Source organism: Astyanax mexicanus, chromosome 12, assembly GCF_023375975.1.
Source record: "Astyanax mexicanus isolate ESR-SI-001 chromosome 12, AstMex3_surface, whole genome shotgun sequence".
Classification (NCBI taxonomy): Eukaryota; Metazoa; Chordata; class Actinopteri; order Characiformes; family Acestrorhamphidae; genus Astyanax; species Astyanax mexicanus.
Window position 1 is genome coordinate 14,859,013 of NC_064419.1, and position 19,503 is coordinate 14,878,515.

At 43.2% G+C, this 19,503-nt stretch overlaps 1 protein-coding gene across 2 annotated transcripts in view; it reads left to right on the plus strand.

The window, feature by feature from the left end:
- Nucleotides 1–5,768: 5,768 nt before the first annotated feature.
- The window catches only part of tmcc1a (transmembrane and coiled-coil domain family 1a), a 57,062-nt gene continuing 43,327 nt past the window's right edge, over nucleotides 5,769–19,503 (plus strand). Inside the window, exons 1-2 of one of the 2 annotated variants that reach the window (XM_049486010.1) lie at nucleotides 5,769–5,807; nucleotides 7,471–8,274. In XM_049486010.1, coding sequence (XP_049341967.1) covers nucleotides 7,645–8,274 — 630 coding nt within the window. In that variant the 5' untranslated portion in view covers nucleotides 5,769–5,807; nucleotides 7,471–7,644. Of the gene's footprint in view, nucleotides 5,808–7,470; nucleotides 8,275–10,544; nucleotides 11,029–19,503 lie in introns of those variants that run through there. The other variant, XM_022670754.2, reaches the window with a different exon arrangement.

Sequence of the window (19,503 nt, forward strand, 5' to 3'; positions counted from 1 at the left end):
TCCGAGGACTGACCGACACGCGCTGCTGTGAGTAACTCAGCCTTATTACCCCCGTGCTTACACTGCTACTCCCACTATAGACCTACATAATAAACCTGCCTGACCCTTTACTCACTCTGCTCACACCACTCTGCTTCGTTTTTATTATATTATATATTAAGATCTGCTGCAGCACATAAATAAATGGCGCTGTTAACTGAAGGTGCAGTTAGAGAACATATAAGAGTATAAAATTAACCCTGATCAGGACTACAGGATAAGCTGGCTGCTGTTCAACTCTGCAGGTGTAAAGGTCTCAGACACGTTGTGACACGGCTAATCTGACAGGGGGTCAACAGGTCTGGGCTTCTGCCCCATTACCAGCTTCACATTAACGTATTAATGCATGGTGAAGAGAGCAGTGTTACCATAACCATTAACTTTTTTTATCGCTGTCCGTATAGGCAATATTGATTTCTGTTACATAAAGTTCTGTATTAGAAGCACACTTCTACAAGAAAGGAATTTACTGAAAAAACTGTTGGTGCTTAAAGTGCTTCCCTGAGCTGAAATTTACACTTTAAATCACCTCAAGACTAAGTAAACAAAAAGAAAATCTAAGAGTGAAATGCTTTAAGTGTTATTAACTTAGGTTTTCAGTAACATTACTCGACTCACTCAAACACACTCGAATAATGTGACTGTGAATAGTTTCCTGGTTAGACCTGCATTATATTACTTATTCAACACTGATTCAGAACCACAGTAAAGTGCTTAAACGCCATCCTTAGTTCATACAGTTCATGGACAATGCTGCTAGCTCAGGTTAACAGATCTTGAGATTTTAAACTTACATAAGAACAAGCTTCATCATAGTCAGTCACTCAAGACAGTTGTAGCTGCAATCAAAATCTATAATTAACACGGCAATCCATCCACATTACAGGAGAAACGGAACCTGCCGTACATGTGACTGAACATCAGGTCAATCGATGAAATGCTTTACAAACATGCAGCCTTTGGTGAAGCATTCCTGCATTAAGGCTTGCTCTCGTGCACAGAGATTAAACCCAGTACCAGAGTTACTTCTGAACACACAGGAGCAGTTCCCATCTCTTCAATAAAGAGAAAATCCCAGAAAAAATACACCAAAGCTGTGAAGCAATAAAAATAGAATTAGAACACAACTCAAATAGGGCTATTTACTGTATACCAACTCTACCTCTTCACAACTTTACAACTGATGCTCTCAAGAGGACCATTTGAGCAAAGCTGTCCCTTGAGTTCCATTCATTTGAGGTCATCTTTAAACTAATAAAGGTGTCTTCTAGCCATTTGAAACAATGACACGACCCGTTTTCTCTTTGTCAGAAAAAGGACTTGCTATCTTCTGGAGCTTTTTTTCAACAGTGCTAAATATAATGTAATAAATGAGGCTGGAGGCAGAGTGAAGCAGAGGGGCTACATGTTAGTTTACCAACATGATACCGACCTATGCAAGATGACAATTGTTAAAAAAGCTGAAAGTAAAGGTGATGGAATGGCCAAGTACTTCTCCAAACCTAAACCTAATTGAGCACCTCTGTGGCATCCTCAAGCAGAAGTCTCTTAACACCAGCTCTGTGATGTCATCATGGAGGAGTGGCAGAGGATTCCAGTGGCAACCTGTGAAACTCTGCTGAACTCCATAATCAAGAGGGTAAAGGCAGTGTTGGATAATAATGGTGGCCACACAAAATATTGACACTTTGACAAAAATGAGTTTATGTTAACTGTACTGAGATATGAGCCAAAGACTGACTACTCTAAATCATAGCACAGTTTCATTCATATTTACAATGTTTGCCCATTAAAATATATAATACATATTTTAATATATATATACACACTTGCATACTGTATGAACTCACACACTCACACACACACTCTTAGACACTCAGAGTGCGCTGGACCTCTTCCCACAGAGGTGTCATCACAGTATGCACATTGATGTGAGTCAGCTCAGCAGAGACAGTCAAACAATGGCACTTTGACACAATGAACATTACTGAATGGCTGCTGCACTACTCTGTGTGTGTGTGTGTGTGTGTGTGTGTGTGAGAGAGAGAGAGAGCGCAGTGATTTCCAGAAGGCCTTTTGTTCTCCAGGCTTACACTGATTCCCCTTTAACAGCACTTTACAGATATGTCTGTATCTGTGCGTGTGTGTCTTTATATGTGTGTGTGTGTGTGTTGTGTGTATGTGTAAATGTGTAAATATGTGTGTGTTTATTGTTGTAGTTATTTGTCACACACACACACACACACACAGCTCTTGACACATTTTGTTACGTCTCAATAATGTGTCATTACAAGAGCCAGAACAGTCTCTGAACAAGGTGAGAGTGCAAGTGTTTGTGTGTATATTTATATTTTTGTGGTGTGTGTGTGTTTATAGCTAGTCCTGTAGACATAAGGGTTAAATCTAGTCAATTTGATAGAATTTCCTAGAATTTTTAACATGTATTTATTTTTTTATGTCCTAATACAGTGTATTTAGCAGTGTAGTAAAGGAGAGGGGGTATTTAGTGTGTCCTACTTTGTGCTGATCATTACTGAACGCTGGACTGCAGTTCAACTTACAGATCAATGATGTTATCACTGACTCTCCCAAACACTGGATCCTGCGGGTCTGACCTGTATGTGTTCAGCATATGATTATATTCATGTGGGTCATTCTGAGTGATGTATAAAATGTCAGAGTTCATTATTTAAGTTCTTGTCTGTTGAGTGAGTTTGAGAGCATCAGTTGTGTTGTGAAGAAGGTATCATTATGGTCTCAGACACACGCACATACAATGAAACAGATTTATTGACAAAAAGAGAGGAAGGGGTAGTCAAAATGAGCAGGTCAAAACCAGAGAACAGCAGCAAGAGAGAGAGAACACACCATAAACTAGTAACAGTCCGAGGGTCATGCACAGGCAAGGAGGTATCAGATAATTAGAGTCAGTGTATTGTGCATCCTGAGTTTCGTACCCAGGAGACTGGAGATCACAGGTAGAGCTGAGTGTGGGAGAGACAGAAGCACTTACAGCGCCAGGTGTGACAAGTGGTAGAGTTGGTATACAGTGAATGGCCTTATTTGAGTGTTCTAATTCATATTATTGCAAGAACTACTCAACCAGGAAAAGAAAAAAATGAGGTATCCTCAAGTGCAGTTGCAAAGACCATTAAAATATTATGATAAAACTGGCACTCATCAGGACTGCTCCAGGAAAAAAAGAGACAAGACAAGTTCAACAGAGTAACGTGATGGTCTGGGGCTGCTTTTCTGCTTCAGAACCTGTTGAACTTGATGTAATAGATGGAACATTCTAAAATTCTGCCGTTTACCAGACAATCCTGAAGGAGAATCTGTCCATGACCTCAAACTCAGGTGTACTTGGGTTCCGCAGCAGGACAATGACCCAAACAGACAAACAAGTCCACCCCTGAATGTCTTAAAAAAACTAAAAAGTCTGATTAAAATAAATCACTGTATATACATATATATATATATATATAATCATGCCAATGCAGATGCAGGTATACACATTTATTGATTGTATATTAATATATTAATAAGATATGAAATTGTAATTTTATGTGAAGAATTGTGAAGTGGAACGAAATTTATTGGATATTTGAAACTTTTTTTAGAATTGAAAAACTGAAAAGTAATATTATTCGGCCCCCTTGCATTAATGCTTTGTTGCGCCACCTTTTGCTGTGATCAGTTTTACACATCGAGAGACTGAAATTTTTGTCCATTCTTCCTGCAAAACAGCTGGAGCTCAGTGAGGTTGGATGGAGAACGTTTATAAACAGCAGTTTTCAGCTTTTTTCACAGATTCTCAATTGAATTCAGGTCTGGACTTTGACTTGGCCATTCTAACACCTGGATACGTTTATTTATTATCATTCTATTGTAGATGTTTTGGATCATTGTCTTGTTGGAAGATAAATCTCTTTCCCAGTCTCAGGTCTTTTGCAGACTCCAACAGGTTTTCTCCCAGAATGGTCCTGTATTTGGCTCCATCCATCTTCCCATCAATTTAAACCATCTTCCCTGTCCCTGCTGAAGAAAAGCAGGCCCAAACCATGATGCTGACACCACCATGTTTGACAGTGGGAATGGTGTGTTCAGGATGATGAGCTGTGTTGCTTTTGGCCATTGTGGTTTCATCTGACCAGAGCACCTTTATCCACATGTTTGGTGTGTCCCCCTTATGGCAAACTTTAATGAGACTTTTTATGGATATATGTGGTACGGGGTTTTCTTCTTGCCACTTTTCCATAAAGGCCAGGTTTGTGCAGTGTAGGAATTGATCATGGTCAATCAGTGTCACTTTCCTGTCCATGCAATAAATACTCAGCAAGTATTGGTGTAAAACATTGGCACAGATACCGATGATTCTAAAAAAAGCAATTATCGACCGATACGGATATAATTCTAGCGCTTAATGATGTCATTAGCTAGCTCCAGCACTGCAACAACACAAAAACGGAGGAGAGAAGCTGGGATGGAATGCATAAATATACCATTTTGTGGTACCAATAGGTGCTTTTCCAGGGACTGATTTATTTACCTTACAGACAGATACAGGTCACTTATATTTATTGATGCATGTGACCTGTCAAGATATGGGCCAAAAATCTGATTGAATCTGAAAAAAGGCTTGTAAATGGGACATTGCCGTAATAATGTCTCAGCAAAAGTGTTGTTCAGTTTCTAGTAGCATGCACTTAAGTGGGATTTGAAAACTGAATATTAGCTTTGGCTTCTTGAATGTTAAATGTCAAGCATTGAATGGAAAAAATATACCCAGTTGGATTCAAATTCCTTACCATTACTACTTGAGGGATCGTCTTAAAACAGTTTCATGCTGGGGCAAAGCTGCAACTTTATCCAGACTCCCTAACACTGAGGCTTTGTCCTGTGTCAGCTGAAAGAGGATTTAGCTACAATAAATATAGCAGGCAATCAAGAAAACAGTAAATCCTCTGCAGTGTAGGCAGTATTATTGGGACAGAATTAAAATTAGATGGGGGAGGATAAGTCTACCATATGAAAATGTTATTTTTAAGATCATTCACCTGTGACAATGTGTTTCTGTTTGTGAGAGAACAGACAGAACAAAAGCAAGATTTGCATGTTTTTTTTTTAAACGACAGGGAAACAGGGCAAGAACATTATAGTTTATGCCTGGCTCAGACCTGGTTTTGGCTCAGATGAGATTTTTCACATTTGGATGGCTGCAGAACTCCATACTTTAGTGTATTCTAGTTGAAGAGAACACTAGGACTGTGCCATGAAATTGAATTTCATAGTTAACTGGATAAGATAATCCATTATCCTCTAATCTTTTTTTTTCGTCTCAGTAATCTCTTCTTGGAGGGTCTTAGCTTTGGGCTTAACTCTTAACTTAACATAGCTTTCCTGATGAAACTGATGTCAGGACTCTTTCAGAGGTGAATCAGGTACTACAGGAAAAGAGAAGGCACTGAGCTGAACGCTGATGTGGCCCCTGTGGGTTGGATGTGGCAAGTCATTCTGTAAATTGCTGCTTTAGCTCATCGCTTGACTGTAGAATAAATGCTGGACTGGATGCAGATGTGGATGATGCACCATAGGTTGCTCCTTAAAGTATGTATGTTAAGTTTTTAATTAATTATGCAGAGAAAAACCAACAATTTTGTTTTACGTTCAGTTCACTTGTATTGCGTTTATGTTGATTAATCCTCTCGTACTTTGTTTTCTTAGTTGGCTGTGTGCTGTGAGAAAAGCTCAGCTGTGTTGGTCTAATGGTAAGTGGATTTCTCTTTTATTTCTCTTTTTACCAATTATTGATATTATTTTACTTCATTACTGCATTGAGCATGTACTGTAGGAACACTCTAAAGTTGTTTAATAATTGCACACTATAGTCCTGTATCTGTTTCTCTGCACACTATTATTATCTTCCATTTGCCCTGCTTGCTCTTAATTACTCAGGACCCCACAGGACACTGTTAGCTTGATGTTTCTGCTTGGTGAGCTAATTTCAGTCCAGCAGTTACACTGAGGTGTTTAAAAACTCCTCATACACCACCACCATGGTGATCAGTGCTAATCACTGCTGTATCTGATCCACTAACTGAACCAGCTCAACACACACTAACACCTCATAAACCACCTCCATGCTAATCAGTGCTAATCACTGCTGTATCTGATCCACTAACTGTACCAGCTCAACACACACTAACACCTCATACACCACCACCATGATAATCAGTGTTAATCACTGCTGTATCTGATCCACTAACTGTACCAGCTCAACACACACTAACACCTCATACACCACCACCATGATAATCAGTGTTAATCACTGCTGTATCTGATCTACTCACTGTACCACCAGCTCAACACACACTAACACCTCATACACCACCACCATGATAATCAGTGCTAATCACTGCTGTATCTGATCCACTAACTGTACCAGCTCAACACACACTAACACCTCATACACCACCACCATGATAATCAGTGTTAATCACTGCTGTATCTGATCCACTAACTGTACCAGCACAACACACACTAACACATCATACACCACCACCATGATAATCAGTGTTAATCACTGCTGTATCTGATCCACTAACTGTACCAGCTCAACACACACTAACACCTCATACACCACCACCATGATAATCAGTGTTAATCACTGCTGTATCTGATCTACTCACTGTACCACCAGCTCAACACACACTAACACCTCATACACCACCACCATGATAATCAGTGTTAATCACTGCTGTATCTGATCCACTAACTGTACCAGCTCAACACACACTAACACCTCATATACCACCACCATGATAATCAGTGCTAATCACTGCTGTATCTGATCCACTAACTGTACCAGCTCAACACACACTAACACCTCATACACCACCACCATGATAATCAGTGTTAATCACTGCTGTATCTGATCCATTAACTGTACCAGCTCAACACACACTAACACCTCATATACCACCACCATGATAATCAGTGCTAATCACTGCTGTATCTGATCCACTAACTGTACCAGCTCAACACACACTAACACCTCATACACCACCACCATGATAATCAGTGCTAATCACTGCTGTATCTGATCCACTAACTGTACCAGCACAACACACACTAACACCTCATACACCACCACCATGCTAATCAGTGTTAATCACTGCTGTATCTGATCCACTCACTGTACCAGCTCAACACACACCACCACCATGATCATCAGTGCTAATCACTGCAGTGCTGAGAATAATGACCCACCACCAAAATAATAACAGCAGCTCTGTGGTGGTCTATCCCCTGGGGTCCTGAGTATTAAAGAACACAGAAATGGACTCTTAAATTATAGAACTACAGAGTGATCCTATGATAAGTGAAGTAATTGCAAATAATTAAATAGCCACTCTTATTTTTCCCTATTAGACAAGCATGCTTTTCAGCTGACTGACCGATGCATGACCTCAGGAGAGCCAGTAGCATGCTGCTGACCGCACTCAAGCCCAACATTCAAGCCCAACATATTGATTGATTGAATCAGGTCCAAACTCTTGTGTAGCTTATGCCTCTGTTCTTTGAGAAGTGCACCAGCTCCCTCTCATGGATCATGGTGGCAGTGCACTTGACATTTCTGCCCACGAACAGAGTTTGTTTCCGGGGGCCAGACGACATTCACTGTTATCCAAGCAGTTTAAGCGTCCAGCATTGGGAGTCAAGAGGTCATTGCAGCCTCAGCAAGCTCTGTCCAAAATTTCCCACAATGCCCTGGGTGGCATGCAAGCACTGGGTCAAGGCCTAAAGCAGTTCTTTCAGCGTCAGTCTAAAAATCTGCCCCCTGCACATTTTGCTGGCCCTTTCCATGGACCCTCCTCCTTTCCTTTCGTTCCTCTTTGTGAAGACCCTAAATGTGACATTTTGGACCAAACTCCCAACCCTGATATTGACCTGCGCTTTGGTCCCGTCCCCTCCTCAGCTGCCATTGGTGGAGGTTGTTGTGCCCTGCCCACTGTCATGAGGCGAGGCACCAGCCTGCAGAGCCGCCGGGCCAAAACCGGCGGTACCGTTGTGGACCCTCCGTTGAGAGGAAGCCCCCTGATTCTACGCCATGCGGCCCACGATGCAGTTCTGCTGGCAGAGCGCTCACGCTCGTCCTCCACCTCCGACATGCCCAGCAGCCCAGCCCTCACAGATATGAGTCTCAGCTTTCTGTCACCTGAGGAGCCAGAGAAGGTAAGACACATATTGTGACTTTCAGCTTTTATTTTACACAGCTTCAAAGGAAAATCCCCATTTCTGCAGATTCAACTGTTTCAACTGTTGAGTAAATAAATGAGTAAATAAAAATCTGTTCAGTAACTGCAGTTATTGGATAAAGCTGCTTCTATAGGCCTTTTTACAGCCCTGTTATTTTGCCTCAGAATGAAAAATGCTGGTTTTCCTTTTATGGTGGGAAAGGTACATTTTGTTTATCATTGTAAAACTTTTAATTAGGGGTGTGCCATTTCGTATCATATGCAATACTGGCAAAAAATTGACCTGATAAATTATGATATTGAGATATTATTGAAAACAAGGACATTTACTTTTGATTGTTTATTTGTAGTTTGTATGCCTGCACTAAATTTGATATTTTTGTGGTAGTTTTTTGGTTGCTAGCGTTACATCACTTTATTTTTATTGCATTTTTTATATTATACAAAGGAATCTTGATAATTTGCTGTTTACAAAATAAATACAACAAATGTTATACATGATTTTGCCATGTATGACATGCGTATTACATTACATTTTATTCAAGTAATAAATTACTAAGACTTTTTTTATGACTTTAATGTTTCTTTTGGTGCAGTAGTTCTTGAAAAAATATTTTTGTCATATTGCCAAAAGTTATCGCAAAAATGCCCTAAAATATGGTGATATTGTTTTAGGGCTCATATTGTCCATCACTACTTGCAATTGCAATTGTTTGTTCTATCTTTATAGTTTTTACTAGTATTGTTGTCATCTTTGGAACCTCTCAGTGTCCAGTTGGTACAGCGTGTGCCTGCTAGCTTTAACCGCACTCCCTGTTGCCCTCAGATTTGGAGCTCTTAGCTCTTTTTCTGGTTGTCTGGTGCTTAACCTAATAGGCTAGTGTTTAACTGTTTTACTAGTCCCTGTGGCGACAAACCAGTGTCTGTTGTGGAAGGAGGACTGGGTACACATGCTCAAAGTGAGTCCAACGACAAGTTCTTTGTATGTTGACACTCTTCTGTTTTTCCCGTTATTTTAAAGTTCTGTAGAAGATGACAACCAAGTACGATGCTTCAGTACCCTCCTCTTCTGCCATCATGTGGTTTAAATTGTCTCGTTGAAAATATCTGCACTTCCTCAAAAAAGCATCACAGGGGTGTACTGACACAATGCCACATAATGTTAGACAGTGACTTTTTGTTCTTTATTGTTGATAACAGTCTGGATGACTCATTTTATCACTGGTGGTGAGCTGCATACATTTAGATAATGAATGGGTTGAAAATGCAGACCTCAGGAGGAGTAAAGTGGAGTACATTGAAAATGAAAATGAGTAAATGTATTGATGTTACCAATAGAGGGAGCCCTAAAACCAGGTCAGTTCAACCACGGGTGAGCCTGGCAGAGGCTGGCAGGCAAATACACACACACTCACACATATAGTGTGATGATCCAAAGTGTTTAAGGACATGGTGATATGAATACACACTTTGTATCCTGGCTGCGGGACTATGTGTATATATGTGTTTGGCTTTGTCCAGCCATATGTCTTTGTGTGTGTGTGTATTTGTATCTGTATCTGTGTGTGTGTGTATTTGTGTGTGTGTGTGTGTGTGTGTGTGTGTCTATGTGTGTGTGTATTTGTGTGTGTATGTCTATGTGTGTGTGTGTGTGTGTAAAAGACAGTGACTGTTAGACAGCAGCACTGATGCAGCTGAAGGTCGATGAGGTCATTTGATCTGTTGCCAGGGAAACATTAGGGTTCTTCTGCTAGAGAGGAGCTGTTTGGGAAACCTTGAGGAATTTGTGACCTTCCACTGTCACAAGGTCAAAGGGTCAGTGTATATATATATATATATATATATATATATATATATATATATATATATATATATATATATATATATATAAAATTTATATTATTATTTTATTATTATTTCCTTTATTTGGTGTTAATTGGGGTGTGTGGTCTCATCTATGAGTGTGTGTGTGTGTATGTGTGTGTGTTATATAGGTCTCTGTGATATTTATTCATCATTTACAGAGAAAACCACACCCAATAGAATCTCCATCACACACCCAAAACCTTCTTTTACTGACCCCACCCCTCTCTCCCTCCCTATTTCTCTCTCTCTATCTTTTGCTCTCTCTATCTCTCTCTCTCTCTCTTGCTCTCTCTCTCTCTCTCTCTCTCTCTCTCTCTCAGGGGAAGGAACCCACCCCCTCTCTCTCTTCTCTCCTTCTCATACCCCTTAGCAACCTCGCTCAGCTTACAGTCAGGAAGCATGAGACAGCCCTGTGTGTGTCTGTGTGTGTGATTGTGTGTCAACGAGAGCGAGAGAGAGAGAGAGAGATGGTGAGAGAGAGAAAGAAAGAGATGGTGAGAGAGTGAGAGAGGAAGTAAGTAGCAGGGAGTGAATTTAAACTGGATATGTGTAGAAAGGTGTCAGTGGATCTCTCTCTGTAGACTCAGCTGTCTGTAGCAGAACACATCTGGATGCATCAGACTACAGACTTCATTGTGTGTGTGTGTGTGTGTGTGTGTATGTTTTTTGTTAGGATGTACAATGTACTTCTAGGTCTTTGTGGATATGTGGTGAAGGGTGATAAGCAGAAAGGGTGTGTAAGTTTTTGGTAAGTGTGTGTGTGCGTGTGTGTGAGTGTGAGGGCGTGTGTAAGTGTGTATTCTAGTCCAGTTTGTAGTTAGACAGCATGGTGCAGCGCTTCAGCCTCCGGAGACAGTATTCAAAGGTAAGAGGCCTTTCACTTCCTTTATTCGTGAGTGTGTGTGAGTGATTGTGTGTGTGGAGGGTGTGTGTGTGTTTAAAGGAAACTGTACAGGCTAATGTTCACTGTGCAGTCTAGGAATGAGTGTAAGTGTGAGAGTGTGTGATGCTGCAGTGTGTGTGTATATAAGTGTTACCACTAGGAGAAAGAGAGATGGAGATAGAATAAGTTGGAGAGAGTGAGAGTTTAAACTTTTTAAGGTCTTTTCCCAACTTTTCACTGAAAAAGTTCACTGCCTGAACTTTTGTGTGTGTGTGTGTGTGTGCATATGTGTGTGTGTTTGTCATTAGGACACATAAGCCTCTGTGTAAGGCTTCATCATCCAATTCTCACCTGACCATATGGGTTTGTTAGGTGAAGGCATGTTCCACAGAAGCTTGTAAAATTTGAAAACAAAAGATTGGATGTTCTGCATTGGGGGCTTGTGGAGCGGTGGCTCAGATCCTGCTACAATGGAGAAATCAGCCAGAAAACACGCTACCGGACAAAGTTCTGCAGACGCTACTTGAGCTTAGCCTGCTAAGAGACCCAGGCCGGCAGCCCGCGGTGTTTCCTGACGCTGGAGCCCAGCGGAAGTGCCATCGCAAGCGGTGCGAGCGAAAGCGGAAGCGCGGAAAGAGAGCCGGGATCCGCACGAGGCTAAAGGCTAGTTCTAGCTGGCCGGCTATACCATCGCTCTTTCTAGCAAACGTCTGTTCCCTCGACAATAAACTGGACTACATCCGACTCCAGCGAACTACCCAGCGTGAGTTCAGAGACTGCTGTGTTTTGATTTTTGTGGAATCGTGGCTGAATGAAAACATTCGGGACAGCGCCATTCAGCTAGCCGGGCTAACCGCATTCAGAGCGGACAGGAGCGCGGCTCTATCCGGGAAGACCCGTGGTGGAGGCGTGTGTGTTTACATCAACACGGAATGGTGTAACAATGCTGTGACTGTCGCCAAACACTGCTCTCCGCTGGTGGAGTTCCTGATAGTCAAGTGCAGACCTTTTTATTTAGTATGGGAGTTCTCGGCCGTGCTAATAGCTGCTGTCTACATTCCACCCAGCGCTAGCATTGGTGCTAATGCTAAAGAGGCTCTGTGTGAACTCTATCGGACTATCAGCGATCTGCAGAACAAACACCCAGACGGACTGTTTATTATCGCCGGAGATTTCAATCACGCAAATCTCAAGTCAGTGCTCCCTAAATTCCATCAACATGTGGACTTTGCAACGAGAGGAGCGAGCGCGCTGGATCTTGTTTACACAAACATCCCCAGCGCGTACCGGGCGGAGCCCCGCCCCCACCTCGCTTTCTCGGACCACATGTGTGTGTGGCTGACTCCAGCATACACACCACTCATCAGACGCTCCAGACCAGTTCAGAAGCAGGTGAAAACCTGGCCGGCAGGCTCCATCTCTGCCCTTCTGGACTGTTTTGAGTGCACTGCATGTTTAGGGAGGCTGCTACTGAAGGCGATTCTGTTGATGCAGCATCAGTCACTGGCTACATCAGCAAGTGTATTGATGATGTCACTGTCTCCAAGACCATCACCACACGCCCAAACCAGAAGTCTTGGATGACTGCTGAGGTACGTGCGGTGCTGAGGACCCGCGACTCCGCCTTCAGAGTGGGTGACAAGGTGGCCCTGAGGAAAGCGAGAGCCGACCTGTCACGAGCCATCAGAGAGGCAAAGCGCGCACACGCCCAGAGAATCCACAGCCACTTCAAGGACACGGGTGACGCGCGGCGCATGTGGCAGGGCATCCAGGCAATCACCAACTACAGGACAATGCCACCGTCCTGTGAACGTGATGCCTCCCTCCCTGATGCCCTAAATAACTTTTATGCACGATTTGAGGCCCAAAACAACACGTTGGTGAGAAATACCATGCCCAAGCCGGACGAGCAGGTGTTGTGCCTGACTGCAGTGGACGTGAGTAACACTCTGCGCAGAGTCAACCCACGGAAAGCTGCAGGACCAGACAACATCCACGGCAGAGTGCTCAGGGAGTGCGCAGACCAGCTGACAGATGTTCTCACGGACATCTTCAACATCTCCCTGTGCAGCGCCACTGTCCCAACGTGCCTCAAGTCCACCACCATCGTCCGCGTGCCGAAGAAGTCCACAGTGTCCTGCCTCAATGACTACCGTCCCGTTGCACTTACACCCATCATCATGAATTGCTTCGAGAGACTAATCATGAGGAACATCAAGACACAACTGCCCTCTTCACTGGACCCCCTGCAGTTTGCGTATCGTCCCAATCGCTCCACGGACGATGCCATCACCACCACCCTTCATCTCTCCCTTACCCACCTGGAGAAGAAGGACACTTACATCAGAATGCTGTTTATAGACTTCAGTTCAGCATTCAACACCATCATCCCACAGAACCTCATCAGGAAGCTAAGCTCGCTCGGCCTCAACACCCTCCTCTGCAACTGGATCCTGGACTTTCTGACGGGGAGACCCCAGTCAGTCCGGTTCAGGGGCAGCACCTCCAGCACCATCACACTGAACACGGGGGCCCCCCAGGGCAGTGTCCTGACCCTGCTGACTCATGACTGTGCTGCAAAACACAGTTCTAACAGCTTTATCAAGTTCGCCGATGATACAACCGTGCTGGGTCTCATCACCAAAGGCGACAAGTCAGCATACAGAGAGGAGGTGCAGCGGCTGACAGACTGGTGTACAGTCAACAACCTTCACCTGAATGTGGACAAGACAAAGGAAATGGTTGTTGACTTCAGGAGAGCACAACACACCCACTCTCCACTCAACATCGACGGGTCCTCTGTGGAGATTGTTAAGAGCACCAAGTTCCTTGGTGTCCGCTTAGCAGATAACCTCTCCTGAACCCTGAACACCAGCTCTACAGCCAAGAAAGCCCAGCAGCGTCTCTACTTCCTCTGGAAGCTGAGAAAGGCCCGTCTCCCTCCACCCATCCTCACACTCTTCTATAGAGGGACCATTGAGAGCATCCTGAGCAGCTGCATCACTGCCTGGTTTGGGACCTGCACCGTCTCTGACCGCAAGACCCTCCAGCGTATTGTGAGGACAGCTGAGAGGATCATCGGCGTCTCTCTCCCCTCGATCACAGACATTTACACCACCCGCAGCATCCGCAAAGCAACCAGCATTGTGAATGACCCCACCCATCCTTCACTCAAACTCTTCTCCCTCCTGCCTTCGGGAAGAAGGTACCGCAGCATCCGGTCCAGCACGACCAGATTCTGCAACAGCTTCTACCCCCAAGCCATCAGACTCCTCAACTGCAGAGACTGAACTGATGGTTTTTCTGTATATGCACACACTGTCACTCTTACCCCACTTACCCCAGAAAATGGTAAGCATTTGCACTAAAAAACCTACTACCTCAATGGACTCTATTGCACACTGCGTAATAGAGGTAATTACTACCTCACTGGTCTCAACATTTATTGCACACTGCATGATTTGCACACATATTTATTATTCTTTGTCTGTATTGTGTTATATTGTCTGTCTGCACTTTTGTACTGTTGCACTTTTGTTCTGCCCACACTGTGTTTATGTGCACCATGGTCCCTGGAGGAACGTTGTTTCGTTTCACTGTGTACTCTGTATATAGCTGAAATGACAATAAAAACCACTTTGACTTTGACTTTGAGTAGCCGGGGGCGGGCCTCCCCTTTTTCCTCCCGCGAGGTATTTTTTATTTTTTTAAGAAAAAAAAAGGCAAAACGAAAACTCAGGTGTGGCTTCGGGCGACCAAACAAAGGCACGATTTGAGGCCAATTCCACCCGGTGTCGTGCTCCGCTCTGCAGCTTCCATCCCACCGGGTCACTGGACCCCGGCCAAAAGGGGCGGTCCCGCATTCTCCACCACTGTGGTAGGCCCCTGGGGTTAGGGGCGTGACCACTGTAACCCGGAAGGAGGAAGCCTACAGAGATACACAGACACGGGGAGTAAATGAACTCAAAACATACCTTTATTCGGCTCGAAAATGCCCTCCACCACACCCAAAATAAACTTAAAGCATAATACTAGCCCAGTGGGGCTCTAGAGTTCAGTAGTCTCTTTTTTAAAGTGTTCATATGAGTCCGCGCAGCCTCAGCCCTCAGCTCCCCAGTGAAAGTCCTCCTTGAGTGTGGGCTGAGGCAGAGTTTTTAAACCTGTCCCAGCTGCCGGCTCAATCACTCCGGATGCGGACCAGCTGGGTCAGATAGGGCTGTGCGCTCCGGCATGGGGCAGACCCACAACTCCTCCCCCTCCTCACGCCACAGTAGCAGCTTCTGCTTAGACGACAGCTTTGCACAAATCAGCATGAACCCATCAAGAGTTAATTACTTAAATGTCTTGCCTCTTAATGTGTTTGAGAGCTTCAGTTGTAAAGTTGAGGTAGAGTTGGTATACAGTGAATAATATTTACATATTAATATACATATTTGAGTAATGTTCTAATCCATATTATGGCAAGAACTACTCAACTCAAGTAAAGAGAAAATGAAGGTCAGACCACTAAATAACTTTGAAAGTGTCCTCAAATACAGTCACAAAGAGTGACTGGAGTTATACAGTAAAAATATAATATAGTAATGAACTACTTTTTCCATTTTATTTACATGTTATGACAGTAAACATGTTTTAAACAGTAAGGATGGTGAGAGGTGTTTGGAGATAGTGGGAGACAGTGAGAGATGTTCGGAGATGGTGGGAGATAGTGAGAGATGGTGGGAGATGGTGGGAGAAAGTGGGAGATGGTAAGAGATGGTGGGAGATAGTGAGAGATGGTGAGAGATGGTAGGAGAAAATGGGAGAAAGTGGAAGATGGTAAGAGATGGTAAGAGATGGTGGGAGATGGTGGGAGATGGTGAGAGATGGTGAGAGATGGTGGAAGATGGTGGGAGATGGTAAGAGATGGTGGGAGATGATGGGAGATGGTGAGAGATGGTGGGAGATGGTGGGAGATTGTGAGAGATGGTGGGAGATGGTAAGAGATGGTGGGAGATGATGGGAGATGGTGAGAGATAGTGGGAGATAGTGAGAGATGGTGGGAGATTGTGGGAGAAAGTGGGAGATGGTGAGAAATGGTGGGAGAAAGTGGGAGATGGTGAGAGATGGTGGGAGATGGTGAGAGATGGTGGGAGATGGTGGGAGATCGTGAGAGATGGTGAGAGATAGTGGGAGATGGTGGGAGATGGTTGGAGATGGTGGGAGATGGTGAGAGATGGTGGGAGATGGTGGGAGATCATGAGAGATGGTGGGAGATGGTAAGAGATGGTGGGAGATGGTGAGAGATGGTGGGAGAAAGTGGGAGATGGTAAGAGATGGTGGGAGATGATGGGAGAGAGTGGGAGATGGTGAGAGATGGTTGGAGAAAGTGGGAGAAAGTGGGAGATTGTGAGAGATGGTGGGAGATGGTGGGAGATGGTGAGAGATGGTGGGAGATGGTGAGAGATGGTGGGAGATGGTGGGAGATGGTAAGAGTTGGTGGGAGATGATGGGAGATGGTGAGAGATGGTGGGAGAAAGTGGGAGATGGTAAGAGATGATAATAGATGGTGGGAGATGGTGGGAGATGGTGAGAGATGGTGGGAGATTGTGAGAGATGGTGGGAGATGTGGGAGATTGTGAGAGATGGTGGGAGATGGTGAGAAATTATGAGAAATGGTGGGAGATAGTGGGAGATGGTGGGAGATTGTAAGAAATGGTGGGAGATGGTGAGAAACTATGAGAAATAGTGGGAGATGGTAGGAGATAGTGGGAGATGTTGAGAGATAGTGGTAGATGGTGTGGCTGAATGCTTTGTTCAGAAAATAAAAGGGCCTTTGAGACTGGTAGATAATTAAGTCGACTGTAGTCGATTGTTGCTTATTTTCCCATTATGACTTTAAAGCTTAAAACATAGGTGTTCAGTTTCTACTCACCCAATTGACTAAATGTATGGCTCTGTTTAAAGATGCTGGAATGTTTGTGGCTGAGGGTCTGGTTATAAGAGATTTTTATTGAGGATGGAGTTAAATAAATATGAAGAGATTGTGTTGTCTAATAGATCTGATTAGTGACTAAAAGAGTACTGAAAATCTTTATACTACAGCTTTATAGGAAGAGAACAAAAGGAATGGTTTAACCAGTTTATAAAAGCATCCTATTGTGACTGATCTATTGTTTGATCCCTTTAGACTTGTTTTTGTACTGCTTTTCTTTCTGTGTGTTTTTCTCAATGAGGGTCTGTAAGGACTAGCAGGAGCTCAGGAGGTACTATTGATCGGCTGCTCTTTGTTCGTCTGCTTTGCCTGAGGCTAGATCAGGATAGGAGGTTGAATTCTGTCTTTTCATTGAAAGAACGGTAAAGTGAGAGTTCTACCGTTTAGACAAAGGTTTTGTTCATTTTCCTTACTTACCTTTCATTTACATTAGAGCAGCAGGTACATCATTTCTCCATTTAGGAGTTTTATCTTATCCTACAACCTTTTATCTCAAGTTAGGAAGTTCTAAACTATTTAAAGAAAATCAGTACTTTTAAAATAATTTCTAAACTCATTTATCAAGTACAAACAGTCATGCATGTCTAATCTAAATAATACTGTATTAACAAAGACATACATTCAATTTAATTACAACATTTTCTTTCCTCTTTAAATAAGGCAGCAGTGACATTGTGGTGTTTGTACATTTAAGACAGACTTACTGCAGCTTCACAATTTTTTGAGATATTAACACACAATGATAATAAACAAGAACTGGGAAAAAAAGAAATAATTATTACAAAATAAAGCCAATTTATTATCTGTGCTTGCATTTTTTTGTGATTGTTTGTTTGTCATCTCCCCACGTGCTCTCTGTGTTCATCTGTAGCTCTGCCCCTGTGTTTGTGTCTTTACCTTTACTGTTGTCACCTGTGATCATTTGTAGCTCTGCCCCTCATTAATCAGTCACCAGGTGTTACCTGTTCCCTTTCTCGCCTTGTGTGTGTATTTAAGCTTTTTTGTGTTCAGTGTAAGTTTGTCGTTTGTTGTTTTGTGTAAATTATATTACTTGCGCGTGTGTCCACTCTCCTTGTCCTTCCTTTGCTACAGCAGCATGACAGAAGAACCGGCCTCTACAATGGACGCAGCAAGTAACCCATGGTATGGTACCAGGCTGGCGATCCGGCTTTAGACCGTTGGACCACTCTGCGCCCGAGCTTTTAAATGAAGGGGTTTTATTTATTGAGGAGTGTAGCAGTGCCACTAATGGAAGTAGTTAGAGTTCATATAAGCTTGGTTGCAATCAGTAGTGGAGAGTAAGATAGAGATGGAGAAGAGCTGACTTCAGAAACTTCCATCAGTCTGGCCGGACAGGAGACATGAGATCTTGAGGGTCCAACATCCATCAGTATCGGGTCAGACAGGTGGGCAGTCAGTAACTCGGAGGAAGGCAGAGAGATGGAATTAGTTTTAATGGATTTACATAAAACAGAGAATATAAAACATTATCAGAGTGTCGCTAATGACTCTGGCAGAACTGAATAAAACAGCCTAACTAAAGGGAGAGAGCCAGAAGGTAACATAGACATGGAGGCTCCCTGAAACACTGGCATCCACCCACTCCACCCTCCAAATACCCGTGTGCAGTGGGAGAACAACAGCACCAGCATCTCAGTTTACCACAATTCCCTCTGTCCATGAACCCCTGAATCTGCAGCCTTATCTAAAGGGAAAAACATTAATTACCAAAAGCTAAACTAAACAAGTAAGTTTTCAGTCTAGACTTAAAGATTGAGACTGTGTCTGAGTCTATTATTTCAGAGTTGAGGAGCTTTATAAGAGAAAGCTCTTCCTCCTGCAGAGCTCCTCTGAATTTTAGGAACTACTAAGAAACCAGCACCCTGAGATCTAAGTAATCGTGGTGGTTCATAATAGGAGATGAGGTCTCGTAAATACTCAGGAGTGAGCCCGTGTAGGGCTTTATACGTTAACAGGAGAATTTTATAGTCTATGCTGAATTTGACTGGAAGCCAGTGCAGTGCTGATAGGACTGGACTAATATGGTCAAATTTTCTCGTTTTAGTGAGGACCCTGGCTGCAGCATTTTGAACTAGCTGAAGTTTATTTAATTTACTGCAGGAACATCCAGACAGTAGCGCATTACAATAATCTAGCCTTGAGGTAATGGGATCAGGCATTTCTTAGCTTGGCAATGTTACGTAGGTGTAGAAAAGCTGTTCTAGTAACATTAGATATGTGTTTATCAAATGCTAGATCTGAATCTATAATAACTCCAAGGTTTTTAGCTGCTGAACCAGGTGTGACGGAGAAGTCGGCCAGATTTAGCATTAAGTCTAATAATTTATTTCTAGCAGCTTTGGGGCCTAATAGGAGAACTTCTGTTTAATCACTATTTAATAGGAGGAAGTTGTGCGACATCCACAATTTCACATCTTTTACACAATCCTCGATTTTCTTTAATCTCACTCTGTCATCAGGTT